The sequence below is a fragment of the Ceratina calcarata genome, unplaced genomic scaffold (assembly GCF_001652005.2).
Source record: "Ceratina calcarata isolate Rehan_Ccalc_2016 unplaced genomic scaffold, ASM165200v1 scaffold115.2, whole genome shotgun sequence".
Lineage (NCBI taxonomy): Eukaryota > Metazoa > Arthropoda > Insecta > Hymenoptera > Apidae > Ceratina > Ceratina calcarata.
The window spans coordinates 285,738-306,156 of NW_017132446.1; the positions used below are offsets into that span (position 1 = coordinate 285,738).

At 44.5% G+C, this 20,419-nt stretch overlaps 1 protein-coding gene across 5 annotated transcripts in view; it reads left to right on the plus strand.

The window, feature by feature from the left end:
* The window catches only part of LOC108623744 (nephrin), a 336,074-nt gene that overhangs the window by 71,931 nt on the left and 243,724 nt on the right, over positions 1-20,419 (plus strand). For 4 of the 5 annotated variants that reach the window (XM_018022487.2, XM_018022515.2, XM_018022506.2 and 1 more), the window contains exons 1-2: positions 10,300-11,203; positions 16,736-17,334. In XM_018022487.2, the coding sequence (XP_017877976.1) occupies positions 17,232-17,334 (103 nt within the window). In that variant the 5' untranslated portion in view covers positions 10,300-11,203; positions 16,736-17,231. Of the gene's footprint in view, positions 1-10,299; positions 11,204-16,735; positions 17,335-20,419 lie in introns of those variants that run through there. The other variant, XM_018022496.2, reaches the window with a different exon arrangement.

The following is a 20,419-nucleotide window of genomic DNA, read 5'->3' on the forward strand; positions in this document are numbered from 1 at the left end:
CATTGTTTAAGTGTATAGCCTATACATCCTTAAGATACACATAAATCGCAAATGATATCATTTTATTACTATAGAGGATCATTTTATAATCCCGCAAACTCCAAATTGATTTGCAATTAACGTAGTAAAACATTCGGTGAATAGTCAATATCCTCATTACTGCAGCATAAAAAATCGTTCGCTTACGGTGTGAGGTCCACGTAGAAGTGGAATTCAATAAATTCCATCCCAATAGCGAGGCGATTAAAACTACCCGCAACCGACAATCTCGAGCACGTCGTCCCGTGTAATTACCTCTCGTCCATAAATCATTTGGCTCGCGTCAGCGCCGTTTCTCTCGTTAAACACACAAATCGTGCCCTCGTCGGCACGCAGCGCCGGCTGGGTCGGCTAGGAAATCGTTTCGCCTTACCAATAATCACGCGTGATCTTACGCCTCCGTGTACGTACGCGTTCACGAAACGAACCACGGTTTTCGTCGCCTCGCCAACGAGCCATCCACAATTTTTTCCTCTTTCTTCGTCGAATGCCCGGAAGGTACCTACGGGCCGTGTAACACCTATCGTAAAGCCTCATAGTCCACAGGGAGCCGAACACGCGATTTCTGGCTACGCTCATAATAGTCCTGCCTCGACCCTCTATTGGAAACCGGTCTAACGACCGCGCGTAAACATAATTGTTGGATGATTGGCGGTCGACGAAGTGTTCCGACGGGGGTTGCTCGTTCACGAATCCACCGATGTTCTCCCGCGGGTAGGGCGTAAACCATCAATCTCTTAACGACGTCGGTCTTGTTAGTACATATTTTTCAGACAACTCCTTCGTTCGATCTGATCTTTCGTCCGAAATGTAAAACGATAAAGTAGTTGTATACTTTCTTGCAAAAGATCGTCTGCGAAGTCTCTGGTGAACGATCCTTTGCAAAAGTAGTACCGTTGCACTGCGCCATGAGTCAAATTTTAAACTACATATCGTTGGAACGAAATTCGGTTGCGGCCAAAAAATATGCACGCCCATCTCTGCTCTCGTTACCCCTTTCTTTCCCCGCCGGCAATCCCCGGACACAGCGTTCGATCTCGAGCGCTCGATAAAATAACAGAATAATCCTCTAGTATATCGGCGGCACTGGGTAGGCAACGGCCCCGTGGCACATTCAATTCTAGGGAATCTCGTATCATCTGATACACATTTAATCCCCGGAGTGAAACGGCGACTGAGCCAGCCGTGGGGAGAGGGATCGCTCGTCTCTACGTTCGAACGGAATCGGGCCGGGACCGGAGGTATAGAGGTGAAACAAGAAGGATACAGAGCTAAGGCGGTCCAATAACGTTAGCTTCGAGCTCCTTGCGACTAATGAGCCGAAAAGTTCACTCATGTCGGTGCACGCGTTTCCACGAGTCAGATAAAAACGGCGGGTCACTCGTCTCGGATTATGTGGCCGGTTTCGTGTTCGAACGACTACGCTTTTCAGTAATCGGGGTTTCTTTTCTCCGAGCTAATCTTTGATCAGTAAAGATCTCTTCGCTCCGTGGTCTAAGTTCTGGATAAAAAGGAGTATTCATACTCTTACGAATATAAAATATCGTAATGGCTAGATTTTATGCATTCAGGGTTAAATGACGAGTGCACTTTGAAATGTTTAAATGATCGAAGAAACGTCTATATAAAATGAATGTTTCATTTTGCATCGAAATCCTTTTTGATTTGGATAATTTAGCAAATTATGCACGTGATCGATCATTTTCATATTTCCTGTTATGTTGAATTCCAGTTTCATGACGTTACGCTGTGAGGAATGCGGGGTAAGAAATTTCGGATAGTCCTCCCTCCACGGAGGGAATTTCTGCTTCCTGTTTACCGCAAAACATAATTTCTGCGTTGATCTAACACCATTCTTCACCCAGCGGGAACATTATGCATGCTCACTTTGTACGAACTAGTTTGAAACGCTGGATTTCGCATGATTAAGGGTCAATATACGTTTGCCGAGACCGAGCAAGATTATATGGAAGAGCGGGACATTGGAGTAGATATACAAAAACCGAATTTACATACGAGAAATAGTACATTGAAATTATTACTTATGCATTTATTTGTGTGGAATTGTTATATAATATTTGTATAATACTTTATTTCAGTCTATTGTCCCAGAAATGGACTTGGTTTACATTTTTACTAACACTCTCATTGTTTCATACTTTTCTCCATTCATACCTCTCCTCATCTCTTTACAAACTTAATAAAATCATAATAATATCAAAATACAATAACATTTCTCCTGCTCGCTCTCTCTTATATCTCTATAAATCTATAAGTCATAACTTTACTTAAACTAGTTTGGAATTGTTATTTACACGAACTTTCTACATCTACTTCTCTAGAATACCTAAAATCGTAGAAATCATTGGCCATTCACGGTTTCTTCGCCAAAAGAATAGAAGAATTATTGAATAAAATTGGTATAGTTTATTACATAAGTACCCGAAAAGTAATTTGTACCACTTGAACCAGTAATGACTGGGCGAGAACTGAAATCAGTCAAGAATTTTTTTCAATCAGCATCCTACCTGTTTCGAATCGTTTCCTTTACGATCTTATAATGACCCTTTTCCCGGGCTAACGAGAATTCTCACGATGCCCAGAGAAAAGGCAACCGGATTCCCGGTAATAATCCGTCAACCGCCATTGGCACATTCAATTCCACGAAATCTCGTATCATCTGATATACACTTAATCTTTGGAGTGGAACAGTGACTGAACCACCGATTCCGTTGAATTGCGAGGAAAGACAGAGAGTCGGTATGTAGGGTAAAGACCAGCAGCACCGATAAGCCAGGCAAAGGTGGGTGGGTGGCGAGCGCGAGGAATCGGTAACCGAGACCGTGGAACGAAGACGAAAGGCGGAATGGAAGGGCGGCCGAGGGAGAGAAATGGGGATGGATAAGTCGCGTGAAAGAGGAGAGATGGAAACGGTGGAGCGAAGAGCGATGCAGCCGACACGTAGGATGGAGGGAGAAAGGTACGAGGATCCTCCAATAACAGTCGCCCCCCTCGTATTTCCTTCCATCCGGAGCCGAAGGAAACTCACGTCGCGTCGGTGAAACGGAATCTCAATCCCATAACGGGAGCGAGGGACTGGCCCGGATTCTGATGTTTGCACCGACGATATTCGCGAAGATTGTTTAACGATAGGGGAGGACCGGCTTCGGTCGTGTACATATGCATGCACATTCTGGCTAAATGCATTAGCACATCCAGCCTCGAATCAAGCCCCGGCAAGCTTCTTAACAGAATTTATTTCGAACGTCCCGCGATCCGACATGTACTCCTGCGGAATCCGAGGAATCCTCGCGTGCTGACACGCCGTCGTCGCCGCCGCGCTGTGATCTTGGATAGCCGACCATTTTTCTCGCTGAGAGAGAACCCAGCCTGAACGCGGGAGGATGTAATGTTTGGATTAGAATCTCTGTTTGCTCACTCAAGAAGTTATATTAAAAGCCGTGTTAGTCCGAACTTTGGAAATTAGGCTAGTTTTCTTCTGTGTTTAAATTTCGCTCCACTTCCCATCATCGTTCATAATGAATTGTCCTACGTGATAGTTTATCTTCGTTTAAAACAATTCTCAATTATAGAGAATAAATGATTCCGATTTATAAATATATTTACCGACGTTTAACAATTTTCGCGTGTTTGTGATCGACACCGTCGTGTCGGTCGGAGGCCACGGAACGTTGAACGAGCGGTGGCATCAAATATTTACCGGGTACCCACGGGTGATACTTGGGGCGGGGAATATCTTTTTGCCTAGAAGTAAGTTCTCCGCGAAGTAAACCCGTCGGAGTCGTAAGCACCCTAGAGGGTGTCTATATCTTGTGAGGTTAAGCAGGCGTAACGGTTAATTAGCTCTTACGTTGGCCGCTTTCAATCCATGAGATGAACGACGGGGCTGAGAAAAATCTCACTAACATCTATCGCACTTGTCTGTATAAAAAAATATACGTACAGGATTAGTCGAAACATTAAACAGTGTCTCATTTCAAATAATGTAATGAGTTTCCCTGTATAAAAAGAAATTTTACTTTTAGGTGAAGCGTACAACGTCGTACCTCTTACGTATATTAGGTCTCATTTACGAGAACCAATGATTTCATTCTATCATCCATTATTTAAAATCACGGGAGATCCGTATCATACAGTTGTTATTAACGCTGCTCGTAACAATACAAAGTGGCTTAGTTGCTTCTCCCGGTGCAAATTCTGCCGAGATTCTGCGCCCTATGAAATGAGTTTCGAGTTTCAAACAATTCCTCTCCATTCCATGCTCGAATTTCTTTCCAGACAAGTGTAACTGTTAATTGACCCGCGTAGTCTTCCATCTCGCGATACGTAATAGACCAAGACCGTAAAGTGGAACTCCCCGCAGGACTGTATCACAGATACAATAGACTCGTTTCTTTATGAATACCAATCATGCATCTGCTAACGTGATGCAGAATAAAGAGAAGGGAGACATGCTCGACTGTGCGAAACGTTGTGTTTTACTATTTTCAAGTCATCAAGCCTGCATCAAACCGTTTTTATTTTTCGTGTTCTCGCATAGTCAAAAGTTCACTTTTCGTAGTTCGTTTTTCATGAATCCAACCAGCCGATCGTTTAATCATGTACGCACGTTCATGCGAAGCTAAATGGAAAACAAATTGTAGACGATATGAAACGTTATTCAACAGTTCATACGCGATCGAAATTGTAAAAAAGAACACACAGAAAGCCAACAGAAATTGAATCCTGATTTACCAAAATTTTTTATAAACTCAGAATTCAGTAATACAATTGAATCTGCTCAATCATCGGAATCAGTTTTATTACTCTCATTTAGTTACATTACGATTAAACGTGATTTCTTGTGTATGTCAAAAGGTATGACAGTTATTTATGCAACGAAATTAACGTGGCCACGGTAGGGGGGTTGAACAAGCGGACAAGATTAATTAGGGCAAACCGTGCCTCGATACGTCTCATCATTCAATCCTGAGACCCGTGAATCTTGAATGACATTTTCTTGACGGACCCAGGTGTCACGAAACGTAAACCGGCGTCTTCCTATCACGGCGAGCAGATAGGAGCAGTGCTGTCACTGGAATTCCGGTCGGTGCACCATAGTAATACCTCTGTCTACATAGCCTACGATCAGTCTATAAGCGCATTAAGCTCGTGCCATGAGACGTATCTGAGCCAATCAACCGATCGGCTCACGCTTACCATCGATTCACGCTGTATTTTCTACCTAATCGTCAGATTATCTCGGTCACGATCATCCTGTTATGATAGAGAAAGGTTTCATTGTTTTTTCTTTGGCAAACAAATTATTTGCTTGATTCTAAGCGTTAATAAATGACTAATGATTGTTCAAATGGCTTCAAAATAACAATACAATTTTTCAAGCGATCTGTGACAACTTAGTTAGTAAAGAAAATTATTCTGACAAATTTCCATACGTCTCTCTTCAATACTTTGATCAACGCGTTCGTATTCGTCGCGTGACAGAAGGACCGGTTTGATTGACACAGGATTTCCATTCGATGATCAGACAAGGACAGTGGCACTTGTATATCGCGCGTCGTGTTTTATAACAATGGGTCGGATCATGCGTAGGGGTGAATGTTCGTACCTTCTTACGAGCACTTTGAAAGAACTCTGCCGTTTCGTGCTCCCGCTGCGGTCCATGAGCCGCACAATAGGGGACAATGACATGCATTCTCATAAACTCCGGCGACAAGACTACGGGATACCCTAGACCGTTTCTCGTTCCAAGAACGCGGAAGAATACAGCTTTTTCGAGTAGAATTTAACTATTTTCTTGACAGCAGCATAAATCGCGATTCTGTTGTCTGCTTAAAACAGCAAACAATCTTTGCGCGCGATGTTGTAATCCCGTAACATCGTTTGATAAAAGATTTATTGAATTTCATATAGGAAAGAAACATAGAAAAACTGTAATTTATGTTACTGATTCTCTCACGAGATTCAACGAATTACCTCAAACCGCAAAGAAAATGCGAACTGAAGGCAACCCTCAATTTCAAACAATTCTCTCAATCTACTTGAAATTACATACAATTCAAAAGCTTGTTCATTTTAGAGGGCTTTAATTATACGCCATAAAACAGGAACTCTGCAAGAAGTCAGGACGGTGGTCCACATTCCAGGTTGCACCTCGGTTTTATTGCCACGTAGTTGCCCTCCTCTTTTGTTGTGTCCATCGAGCGGCGAAAAAGAGCAGAACGCATTGCCGGGGACAAGAAAGTCCCGTCGCCCTGCTGTTGCCCGAACGACCAGTCGTTCTCGAATATATATCATCGTGGCCAAGTCGACTCGGATCATCCTGCCTTCTGTTAATTCTCTATGTATGTATTCAATTATATTTGAATAATTGGCCACCCGACGACTCGCGGATTAAGAGAACGAACGTTTTATGCGTTCTGATGTTCCTGGCCGCGTACGTCAAGTAAATTGAATGCATACAGGCCTTAAGGAGAGACGGCATATGGGGAATGCGTGGTTTCGTGTGGTTTATGTTAAACGCCGTCTTTGATCGAGTTTCGTATCGCGTAATTGATAGTTAGCTTTTGATGCTCTTAACGAGATTCATTTATTCAGCACCGTACCGAAATGTATGTAGAATGCTCGGTATAATTATAATGTGAAATGGCAATCGATCATTCGACAGGCTCACAAGTTTTTATACGGTACAGTGTACTATTAGTCTAATGAATATGAATATAATCAGTTGCACACGTTTTTTTGCAAATTCGTAATGTAACAGATGTGCTAGATCGTTACGTCAGTTTCTTCTCATCTTCTAACCTAGTGTCATACACGAAGTATCCGTATATAGATCAAACGACGACCGACTGAATACTTTTTCACGTCTCTCGTAATATTCGATACACACATCAGAACGATGTGTGTATCTAATATTTTTAACTCACTTCCGGGAAGCCAACGCGTTTTATTGCACCCTGCCGAATATCTCGTAGGCGGCCCTAGAATGTCAATAGTCATAATATCAATATCTCTTCGTGGCGGGTGGTAGGCGCGGGTAGCTCATAAGCCCCGACAAGCAAATCTCGTGAGAGCACCTGCTGGGTCGACACTCCGCGAAGCTCGAGAGGATAGAAGCCTCTTCTCCTTCGTTCAACGATGACGTGACTCCACGGGGTTAGATCGTTTCTCTTTATAATCTTCCCGCCTTTCGCGCTGCTCGCGGCAAATTGTGCTCTCGCCTTTATTCACGGGAGAAAAAACACTTACCGCCAGCTGGTACCCGCGACGCCCTCGCCGAGCGGAAATAAACCAACCCGAATCCCGTGGATTCGAGAAACTTGAATCAATAAAGCGTGAACTGCTCCTTAGCTCGATTCTTATTCCTTCACCCGTATATTATTGTAGATAGATCCAAGAGAAATTGTTCAGGCAATCACCCCGTTAACCTTTGTTAGATTTTTAGTTCATTTAATAAAGTGCAGAGAACTATGTTAAAGGGAATTGCGCGAATGAAATTTGTAGCATTTTTTATGGGCAATATACCGGCCTTCGTTCTTTTTAGTAGAATAACCTCGACGGTTTTATGTCGTAGTAAAGAGACCAACGGGTCAGGTAAAGTGAAACACGATAATCGCAATGTCAATTAACTGTCTTAGGTATGATCGAATTGAATTCTGTTCGACATCCAGGGTAATTAATAAATAATTTTGTTGTCAGTTATTAATACACGTTTTATAAGATGAATCGTGTAAAGGTGAACAGGATGATTAACAGCCTGTCCGCTCTGTATTCTTCGCTTGAGCACTCTTATTGACGTAGTGAGTTCGTTCTAGGATGACATAGCGATCTTCGCACTCGTCGATCCACTCCAGCGTGGAAAAGTGCATGCATCCTCATAAGCTGCGACAAGCAAATCTCGACGTAGCGTAGGTATTCGTCGAGACGGGCTCGTCGCCACTTCTACGTGCCCGGGATATGCGGTCGTCTTCGCGAGGAAGAAGAACCCTTCTCGCGGTTGTATCCCATTCCCTGATCATGATATTTCGTCGGCGTGACACGTGTAATCCGAACGACGATTTATTTATACATACATACATGGTTCGTTCTGTGGCTGATGCGACGCTCGGTTTCTCTCGTCGGACGTCTGTCAGTCCATGAATAAAAACGAGATAGGTAAGCACACGCTTGGACGTGGATCAGGAAATAGACTACTTTCCTCGGTGAAATGCTCATATCGTTGGAACATCGTTTTTTAGTGATTGGAAGATTGGATAGGAGATACGTGCTAACATCGAAAAGATTTGAGATACGATTTTTATAACACTCGTCTCATTATTCGTAAATTGAAAATTATCATATTATGTGTTAATTCAATTACTCCAACGTTCTTCGAAATTCCAGAACAATTGTTACAAATATATCTGATTGAATAATACGCAGACCTCGAGTTATTATAATTTGTGTATATTAAAATAAACATGGGACTGTTTATTCATGGTACATCGCAACGTTCAATAACAGAATTGGAATTATCGTTAAAAAAGAAAACACGGTTTATTGTTTCAGCCATTCATAATTTTTTATCCCCACGCACCGGCAAGCTTGTTACTGTTTACTTCGCCGCGACACATTCGGTGTCGCTGAATTATTTCATATCCCGTGTTATTAAAAATATTCGCGAACACCTGCTGTCACGGCGGTAGCGTGGAATTCTCGATTCCACGGTTTGCCAAGGATGTTTTAGAGAAACAGTTCGCCAAGGATTCATGCTTTGTTTCACGCTGCAGCGCGCAGCGGTCGAGGGATTAATGAAAACGCGTTCCAATGAAATAAAACAATCCCTTGCTTAATTCATTCTCTCGTCAACGCGTCAACTAATTTCCTTCTGACGTTATTTCATTTGCCTCTACCGTTTCGTTAGCTCGTGCATAATTTTTAGTATCAGGTATTAAAATGCAAAATGGCGCGTTGCATTTTCTTCAGGCCGTTTATGGCGTACATAATAGAAAGTTCTGACCAGTCATCGACGTTTGATCCGGGGTAAATTGAATTTTGTCGCCGACGGTACGCGAAATAGGTGCGAATTTCCGCGCAGTAAATAAATTTGCACGGTTCTGACATGCTCGTCCGGCCGAATAATTTTTCGCGGAGAATTTTATTGTTACGGGAATACAATTGACGCGTCGCTACTCCCGTTTGGTCGCATTATCACCGGCATTTCGGCTCTCGCGGTGCCGCGCGATGAAATAAAACATTTCGTGAAATAACGAGGCCACTGATGCGTCTACAAAAAAAAAAACAAATACGTGAGCGCACACGTACGTAGCGTCGGAGAGAGGCGTAGGTGTTCACGTTTCCGTCGGGATACCGTCGCGAGCGAACGTCGGGTGTAAATTGAACACATGTTCTGCATTAGCCGTGCCATTTTCGGGATATACAGTTTCGCGAAAAACCTACATTTTCGAACACCTCGATACATTACCGCACGCCCGAATCCCCGTGCTGGATTATTCGAAATCGGTGAAACGTCGATCGCTCGCGGACTCGTTGTTATCCAAACTGAACCATCACCGATGTGTGACGAAACTGTAAAAGGGAAAAGGGAAACGATATTAACGATGACTACCGTAGATACGAAAAAGCAGGTGTTACTGAATAGTACAGGTACTCATTACGTTCATTAACGCGTGGCGATAGTTAAATGTGTTCTTCGCTGAATATAAGTAACAATCAGAAGTCATCGAAAATTATGTTAATGCTCGAATAATTATTGGTATTGAGTGGTCTACAATTAATTTCACTGAATTTCCAGTCAGTACTATGAATACATTTTGTAATGTGATCAATCATATTTTGTATCGACGTTCGCATTATGTTGCCTTTTGATAAATTGAAAAGTCATTGAAGCTTCTATCAGTTAAGCAATTAGTTTTAGAATGATTTCACGGTAATTCATACAATCCCGGCACGTTCCATTTCATCATCCGGTCACGCAGATGAATCTGCCGATTCCCTGACGAGTTCATACAAACGTAGTAGCCTGAGGCCGCGTGAATGAAGACCTCGTATACCCTGAAGGCGTTCGAGGTGGCCCCGGTGGCCCCGGGCCCAATCGGTCTTTCAAACAGCCGCATCTTCTGCGTCCTCGTTCGTGTCCGTTCGGTCCATTCCGGTGTTTTCCGGGCGCGCTCCGTGCGGGGAGTCGGCGCGCGCCTCGTGTCCCACGGAACGCGTCTCCCAGTGATTACCGTGCAGTCCTTGCGACACGACCTCTGGATTCCCGTGCCCGCTACGCCGACGTGACGGGGGTAGTCGCGCGCGCGCCACACGAACATAGCGAATTGCAGTAGCAAATATCGTTGCGTGATAACCGCGCCGTTATCACCGGTCGTCCTTCGAACGTGCGGAGAACAGATCGGAGTGCAGTGGCCAAGGTGACATCGGAAATTTTCGACAGTTTTCGCGAGCAAAACTTCTGCGCGTTTGTAAAAGCACTCGGTCGAACTTTGTTTTCATTCTCGCGGACGGAGAAACGTAAAATCGGCTGGCACTCGTGACAAATCGCCGCGTTAAATCGCAGATCCGCGGCGTAATACCGCTAATATCGCGCTGTCTTGGAGGATAATGGATCGGTCGCGTGGCGAGGGGCAATGGACAATCGGGTCGGTGGCTTGACGGATCGTGCGTGTCGCAGTTCGAGCTTCGGATCGGAACTATGCGGTGGTGGTATCCGCGCGAGTCAATCGTCAAGCGAGATCATCGATCGCCCGGACTTTTCAACAAGTTGTAACGCGACGTCGATTCGCGACGCTGGTTAACCCTGTCTAACCCCTCTTCGATCATTGTGCTAACTGTGCGCGCGCGAGTGTCCGGAAGAGTCGCGGAAAGGGGTGAAGGATCCCCTCGAAACGCGGAGGTCTTATAAACGAGTTCGGAGTGAATTGTTTTGTGACCAGTTCGCCGGTGACTTTCGACGTGAGAACTCGGTTGATCGTTGACTTCCGATACTTCGTACGATAGCTTCGACGATTTCTCGAAGAATAAGTTAGTGGCAGCCTCCGTGCCCGATGGGAATTATGTAACGCGATTTGGCGACCGTCATAGTCGTCCGACTCTTCGTGGCAGTCCCTGGGAACCGATCGACTTTCCAGGAGAACAGGTAAGCGTGCAGTTCGCGTCTCGAGAGAGTTTAGCGAACGGTAGACTAAGGTGAAGAGATCGGGAGTGTCGAGTATTCTTCGATATCAGGTGCTCAGGGGACGTCGAGTGTATTCTTTTGGTTGGAATTTTGATGTCTGCCTCCTGGATTGGTTTACCTTGCGAAGTTTACTCGGCAAGTCAGAATTGATTAGGGTTTGTGGCTGCTGAATGCGTTAACCACTCTGACATGATTTCTTGATTGATTCTGATTACTGTGGATGTAAACAGAATTGCAATATCCTATTTAATTATTCACGATTTCCGAAATGGAAATTACAAATAATTGTTAACTTACTGCACGTTTATGACTCATAACTCTTTGAATTAATTTCTAATTACTGAGTGACATTATTGAGAAATTTCATTCAGTTAATTGCATCAATCTATTACTTTCTTCCAAAGGAATATAAATAGTTCCGATTAGGAATTAATACTTGGTAGGAGATACTGTTGCGTAATATCGAAGACAGTGTCTAGTTATTTATCGCGTTATTATACATGGAGCACTAGAACTATGTGCAAAATTTCAGCCAAATTACTGAATACGCTCGAACATAGCGCAGCGTATCTCGTTAGAGAACCGACCTCACTAAGAACCCCCGGTGTGCTCTTGGCATCTGCGGTTCGGTATCCACTTAAAACTTTCGATCTCCGAGCAAATAACCACGGTAGTTGACATCAGTTAATATAGGGGATCACGCGTGTACAGTTGGTTCATAAAGGAGCAGTGTCAATAACAGAGATTCAAGGTTGCCGGAAAATAAGAATGTAATCTTTGATCGAATTATCTTACTTAATGAATTCTTGTGTTTTTTAAATTTTTTAATGTTATTATACAACAAAGGATAAATGATACTTCATCATATATAATTGAGTCAATGATCCTGAATGAATTTACATAGGCGAAAGGGAATGAAATATAAATGCGGTTGAAGTATACAAATAATACAGGATTTTAAGGTTCTTGGATATCTTTGCGAAGAATCAAACCGTGTGGAGGAAATGAATTATAGATAGACAGAGACGCGAATCGAGCAGGGAGGGTGGGTTTGCAGAAAGTTCGGGAACAAGCTCTGGGAGAACTTTAATTACGGAATTATTCGGGGGCCAGTGGAAACATCTGGCTGGAACGGACTTTCGTCGATCACGGGGCGATGTTAATGGGGTAAGACCCGGTTGCCGGGCTCGTTTACACAATAAGATGTCGATCAGTCGGAAACAATCAACGCGAATGATAACAGCTAGCGAGGAACGTTGCTCTGTTCGGTGGAGGCGGGCGATGGCAGTCGAGGTGGTGCCGGAGAAGGCGACGAATTGAATAAGGAAGAGAATGGCTGTAATTCACGTCGGTCTTTCTGACGTCTCTTCCGTTCCTACGTCGCGCTTATTCATTTTTACAGCAGTTGCGTCTGATGCAGCGCAAAAGATGTTCACGACCCAGTTTTAAAAGAGTCGACGGGCGGACGATGTAATTATGATTTAGCGTGGTCGCACTAGTTTTTTCTCGTCCTTCCTCTCGTCCCCGTGGCCGTTTCGCCGCTTGTTCCCTCTCGGTCGTAAGAATAGAGATGTCTTTCCGAGTGTGCCAGGGAAACTCGCGACAGAGCCTGCGATTACTGTCGTCGTATCCAGTCCATGTGAACCCTTGTTGCACGCTTTTTTCGTCATTGTTGGAGAATTATTTGACGTCCCGGAAAGATTTCTTTCGTTCAACAGGATTTGTTCACGTTTTTCTGAAGGTAATTACTGTTCATTCTTGGGCTTGAACAGCAAGCATTCTGTTACGCTGTATTTTCTTTCCAAACGTGTCCTGTATTCCAGTTCTTAATCATGTTTGCGTAGCCTAATAGCAATTAGGCGTTGAAATTTCGTATCTCAGCGAATTTCTAAAATAATTGGATTCCTGTAACAAGGTATTTGGCAAGTACACCCGAAACCATAGAAAATGGAGAACTGTCTTAGGTTTCTGATGCTCGTGCGAGACATTTGAGGGTTGCATTTCTCCTCGCCGTGATTAATTTCTGCCAATTAATTCTTTACAAGATTACATTTGATTACAATCGATTAGTCGCTGTACTTAACGAACATTCTGTTCGAACGTAGAATGAAATCAGAGAGAATACGCAGGGAATTTTTAAACCGTATAAAGTACGATTTCCGAGCTCGTCAGAATTGGAATGAAATAATTTTCTAGGAAATTCATGTTTTAATTCATGTATTAATATCCCGACTGATCCGGACGGTGTAAGACAAGCGGACGTCAAATTCGTGCCGCAGTTTCCGATAATGCAACAGTACCAAATCATTTGATATATTTATCAGTGCCACTGCGCATTCGGCTAATTGGAGCGCTTTTAAACACGGAAAATCGAATTAATAAATGAACACCGCGTCGTTCGTTGAACGCGTTCGATAACCGATGAGCCTCACGGTTAATAAAACGGAGACTCAGTGTTATTTCACCGGGTTGTTGGCACGCAGAACAGTGGCCTGTTCCATACAAAGGAACCGGCGCGCGGGTAATTCCCTAAATTGGCTGCCTCTGTTCGCGTTCAATGGGCACTGCTTTTCGGAAAGGGCGCGTTTACTCGCGAAGACGGCTCGCTAAATTGAACCTCCCCTCTTAGGATAGGTATCGCGATACCGGGAACCGTTACCGTTACCACTGTGAGAGGCAAATTAGATACTTGTCACTCGTTAACCGGTAATCTTCTTAAAAAGAGGCCCGAGAAAACAATTTTGCTCGTCCGCAGTCGCAAATAAGAAGGTTCCTTTCGAAGGACACTGCCAGTTCTACCTGCGTAGAAAGAGTCGATTGCGAACCCTGTGATCTTCGTTTCAGTTCCGCTCCTAGCCAATTTTTATCCCACGAATATCTTGACGCCTTTAATTAAAACGTGCTCTTCAGATTTTGTCAAATTTTCACTTACATTTTGTTCTCGTATAAAAAATTCGTTCACAATTTCACTCGTCAAACGACTGCTTTTAAAGGAGAAATATATGAATTTTTATTCAAGTTAATTTAGTTCGGAACAAAAGATACAATTATGAACGAATCGATTAAACAGAACCGTTCAGAACGCTTATTAGTTATATTTCTATTTGAAAAGAAGTTCCCAAACGTACAAAGCACATTATATAAACGCGTTATTGTTCGTACGATAAATTGCATTCGATAGATGGAAATACATCCGTGACGTTCATTTATCTTCGTTTTAATATTCAATGAAGGGGTCGACGAATCTGAGGCACGTCCTGCGTGTGCTGTTAGCTTGCCAAGGCTCGCGTGAGACGTCGACGTCGACTGCTCGATACGACGACGTCGACGACGACGGGCTGGCCCGAATTCGTGAATGAAGATCGTCGTTGAAACGCGCATTAAAATTCCAAGAATATTCATAAAGCGCGCGAGCGGTAGCGTTACGCGTCACAAAAGGCGGAAAACCGAGCTCCCGGGCTTTTCCTGTAGCCTGAAAGACTGACGTTGCATTTGGCGATGGGGAAGAGTGCATATCTGGCGCAATCGAATTCTCCTGGCCCGTCGTCGTAGGATTCGCCTATTGTCAACCCACCGTCCCGACCATCCTCGACCCTCTTATTGCGACGCCACGTTTATGGGCCGGGCCGGAGAGATCGGTGAAGAGAGGATCGTTAGGGTTCAATCTCAACCCCTCGAGCTGACCGACCTGTCCTCCCCGAATAGTTGCACGCGCGTCGGTGCATTTACATGGAAATCTCGAATCCCCGGCCAGGCCATCTCTGCTCGATTACATTCTGTGCATTATACCGTTCTGACCTCTCTTAAGAATCTGCGGAATTTTCTTATGCCACTGTGACTTCGCGGACTTTTCACTTTTCCTATCAATGACTCGGCTTGTTCTCGGGAAAATGACGATCGGACTTCTCGGATATTTTACATACTCGCGTTGATAACTTATACAACTTCTGCTTTGAAAGCCAAGGATTTCCAGATCGACGGAGTCAGGAATAGAAAGACGAAAACAGAGAAATCGTATTCTCAAAGCACCGGTACTCGACGAAACAATTCTCATGCAACCGGGGAAAAAGCTGTGTTTACATTCCTTAAATTTCAATATCTCAAAAGTAACCCAGAGGAAGCAACCCTTGACACCATTCCTGGGATCGTCAGATGCTATCGCGTTAAGCTTCCCTAAGCCGAATTTCCCTGCCAGCCGCGTGCACCCTCGAAAAGGTATCCATTGATCGCGGAAAAAATTCCAGTCAGCCACGCGACCGTTTTTTCGAAAAGCCCACCCGACGCGAAAAAAAAAGAACCAGGCCGCGATTACAACGCGAAGTGTACAACGTCAGCAACCATTTCCACGGGGCAAGGGAGGTCGAGGGGATGAAAAAAAGGAGCGAGAGGAACGTGTTTCAACCTCGGTAGATTGCAATGGGCACGCGCGATCGCTGTCGGCGCTGAATGCGCGCCCTTGCGCTCGCGAGAAAGGAAAATCAGCGGAATAGGACTCGCGTTGTAATGGCCTTTTCACACTGTGTTTTCCGCTGCCGTGTTCCGCCCGGGACGGCGGGTGGAATTCTTGTTCCTAGCATCTAAAAGGCGGGCAATCAGTACTGTAGGATAAATCTGTATTTCCCACCACCAAAAAATCGCTCTCGAAGTTTCCCGCTCTTGGCCCCAGCAGGGGTCTGACCCATACTCTTGACCCTCGCTTACGCACAGAAGATCGGGTCAGCTGAGCGTCACCCAGCTTTTACATACTATTCCCTATACCTCACATTTTAAATTACGGTACTGGTTGCACGTCTTTTAGGTACTTGGAACGCTCGCCGTCCTGGGCAGAATACGGGAGCGGAAAACGCAGTGTGAAAAGGCCATAAGAGGGGGTGAAAAGACGTGCGTGCGTTTCAGGATACATCGGGGGTGCAAGCAAGAGACAGCGCGGCCGATTAGGAGGACCGTGGATGGGGCTGGTTGAATGCTAACGCTATCAAGTGAATTTCGCGTGTTAACGTTCGCAGCTCGATATCAACGGTCGTTCGCGATATCCCGCCTCGCGCGTTGAATAGGAACGCGTAACGTCGTCTGAGTCTGTGATAACAAATTTTCAATTTTTTGTTCCGCTTGATCTCCTCTCGAATTTAGACTCTCGATATCGGTCACGGGAGAAGCGTGACTTGGAGCAATGGGAACACGAATGGGAAATTGCGAAAATTCTTTGCGAATATAATTTACAAATATTTTAAAATGCAACTCGAAAACGAAAGTTGGTGAGTTCTAGTTCTGAATTCTCATTTTGATCATGAGACAGTCGCGCAGCTCACGATGTATTCCTGTTCCCATTGCTCCAAGTTGCGCTTATACCGTCACGTGGCTCGCGTCAATTGAATTTCATAAAAGCCATTTACGTTCGCTGCCTGCTCGTTGACGATGTTCGATCGTCGTTCGCGAATGTTCCTCTCGCATCTCTCCGATCTAATCGTGTATAAATTCTCTTTTTGTTCGAAGGTGACGAAACGGCGTGCGAACGAGTGGGGGAGATCACGACCCGTAGAAGTCGTATGAAACTCTGGACGAAGCGAGGAGCCGCGGGTAACGCGCGGACGAGTGCTGCGGTGCGAAGGGTGAACGAAGCAAGAGAGGGTGGCAATCGACGGATGAGAGTTTGAGTCGTAGAAAAGTGGTTTCTAGAGGCGGGCAGAGACAGGGGGGAGCCGGTGCAAGTTAGCTCGTGGAGGAGGAGAGCAGCTGAGTAGCTTTGGAAGCTGCGCTCGCAAAAAGAAGAAGCTCGGTTTGAACCGGTGGTCGAGGGTGGCGGGTGCCGGTGCGCGCGTGTTCGCCCTCCCTCGCTGTGGAAACGAAAGAGAGAAGGCCGCCGAGGGGTGAAAAAGGACGATCTTGTGCGTCATCGAACGAAGGAAGGACGGGTTTAGAAGTTCTGGTGTGTCGTTGACGTGACTACACAGTGACGTGACGTGACGTGACGTGACATCGAGGCGTCGAGATGCTGCTGGATGAGATGGCCGTCTCCGTTCACACGCGTCTGTCACTTCTTCTCGTCCTGGGTGCCACCCTGTGCCGCGGCAGGATCACCGATCAGGAGATAGGTGAGTACAAAAATACCAACCTACTTTCTTGACTAGCACGAAAGTTCTTTCTCTTCTCGCTTGCTTACCTTCCGCTCCGACATAGTTGGATTCACGTAAATAGGGAAATCTTTTGCGGACGGTTAAGTCAGCGGCAAGTTCTACGTATATTCCATGTATTCTCTTCTTTGATTTTACTCGAACTTCCGGTTTTATTCGTCGAAAATTTATAACCACATAAAAATGCACGTAAACGTTCACAGTCCGTGCAATGCGGAAGCGTACTTTTAAAACCTAGCTCGGCTGTATTTTATTTTCTAATCGATGCATTGTTCTCCATTTTTTCAATGATTGATATACGAACACCACTGCGTACCTTCAAACGCATAAATTCCAGGGAAATTTGAACGTGTTCCTGGTAAAAATCGTCGCAATATACGTTACTCTACTTTTATTTTAAACGACGTCGAGTTCAACGTTAACGGTAACTGCGTCAGGGGGATGTAATATTTCGAATTAACGTTACGTAGAACCTCGCGTAAATCCAATATCGTATCAAATTTCAGTCGCGCTTTCAAATTTATGATAACCGACACGATTTCATATTTCGACTCTGTTTCGTACTGCGTGAAATAGTGATGCAATTATTATTATACTATCATACTCTTATCATGCGGAATGGCTTCTACGCTATATATCTTTATACATGACTGACGATCTTTAGATCTGTACTGTCTCACGTAGTGATAATTAATTCTTGTTAAAGTCTACACATTACTGTCTAGTTTGCAGAATAGGAATTTTCAACCCCTTTAGCAATCTCAAATTGGTTTACATTTACTAGAGTCCATTAAAGAATTCATTTATGGTTTGATAGAAGTCAATAAGTAATCTACAGTAACAAAATAATTACTGTATTATTTTTTTATTCGTTCATCCAAATTGTTTCTCAGGAATATTGATCCTTCGTTGTCCCAGTGAACTGTATTAACCTGCTCAACTACACATAACTTCTATCTTCGTTAATCGTGCCAATAAGCAGTGCGTTGGATAATCTATTCAGTGAACGACTGTAGTTGCATTTATACCTCACGCGCTTCTAGAGTAGATATTAACGAGATCAGAAAAATGAGACAACTCGGTCATCATTATTTTAATTCCTCCGTCTAATAATCTCTCACATCTGTAATCGTGACGCTCAGTTAAAAATGAGTGGTACGCGGATCAACGCCAACCTGTGGCTTTTTCGTGGCCGGGTTTGGCCGCGAGTCTCGGGCAAATAATTAACCGAAAAACCAACTTCGGATCACGTTGTTACACCTCGTATCACGGCCTGGACCTAATTAATTATCGTATGATGCGAGGGGCCGTACACGCGTACGTCCCGCAGCTTCCGGCGTTTCTCGCGTACAATGCGTGTAATTATGCCAACCGATGTGGGGTATAAAATTCGAACGCTCTCCCCGCGAACGTAATCCCAAAGGATTAATTAGCAAGGAAAACGACCGTGTAATACACTTTTATATTTATCCGATTTTCCGCGTCTCTGGCTCTTCTCCCATTGTCAGCTATTAGACGTATTCACCATTCTGCAGTTAAACGAGGTCGTCAGATCATTATCCCCTATTATGATCATATTTTTAACGATGATTTAATGACTCGCGCACAAAGAACGAAATTCAGCGCTCGGTATGAATTAATTCAATCCTACTTCAGCGATTTAACATTGGAAAATGTACTGTGAACTGCGCAAAACGACCGTGTACACAATTGTCCAAAACAACAAAGACGACCGATGGAACAACAAGAGCACCGCAATTACGTAAAACAACTGGCACGGAATCGAAGACAAGCCGTTGGCGGTCGGGAATGAGTGTCGCGCGACTTGAAGGCTACAAAGCGAATCGAATCGAATCGAATCGGCGCCGGCGCGGGAACGGGGGACGGTCGTGTTTGCGGCATGGACGAGGGTGAAATTCGCATGATCAAAGGCGGTTTCCGCGTCTCTCGGGATGGTAGGCCTCGATTCGCGGTTATAACGTTATTTGGCAAACAATCGGTCGTATTCGCGCTGAGTCCGTCGCGCGTGTCCGCGGCGGCGAGATAGAGAGAAGGGAAGGCGAGCGAGGCTGCGGCGGCGGGCCTCGTTAGAACCGCAATGGGTAAACGAGTTAAAAACCCCCACCACCCTCGGCCGCTCATTTTCCCTCCGTTCGCGGAACGCGAACGAAATTACGCGGTCGGTATACTCTGCGGCTTTTGCCGCTAGACGATTCAATTTGTGCATTAGCTGCGACGGCGCACAATGGATCGTTCCATGTAAATAAAGCGGAACGAAAAGAAATTAAACCGACCGCCACCTCGTCTCGCCACACACCCGTAGCCCCGAGCACCTGTCCGCGCGGCCTCGAGGTACAATGCGGGGGAGCGTAGTTTGGCTGTTTCGCACGACGACGCGTTTGTCAGCCCGTTATGACCTTTTTCTGCGTTCATTTATCTCCCCTTTTTACCAGAGTTACACGTATTCCTTTTTTGCTTCTTTATTTCCCTGATAAAGCAACATACCTACGTGTAGAATAAATTAGTTGGACGGCGAGACGTGATGCATGCGCGCGGTTTCATAATTTCACAGATTTCCCAAAGACAATTTCGTAGAATCGCTTAATTAATATGATTTCAGTTCTAACTCTTGTAGGAATTCATCGGCTTTGATATGAATAGGAATTATGAATAGGATAACGTTGGTTTTGCGCAAGGAAACAACGCCTTTAATTTGCAACTTCGTGAAGAATTTATGCGAAGATATTACTCTTGTTCCAGTTATTACACGATATTTCATTTACATGTTTCAAAGTTAAATACCCTTTAGAGCCATTCGAGTATTGTACCAGATTCAGTGCCTGTTCTATTGTTCCAGCTTTCATTGGTTCTGTTTTTTAACTTTTTGTTCTTTAGTACCAAATTTCGTGATACAGTCCACCTACATCCATACGTGAAAAAATTAATCAGCGCACGCGATATTCGTATTTATCTACGCACAATCCGGGGCACTGCGATTAAGGATGTATAGGCTATACATTTAAACAATGCTAGCATGTTGAATTTG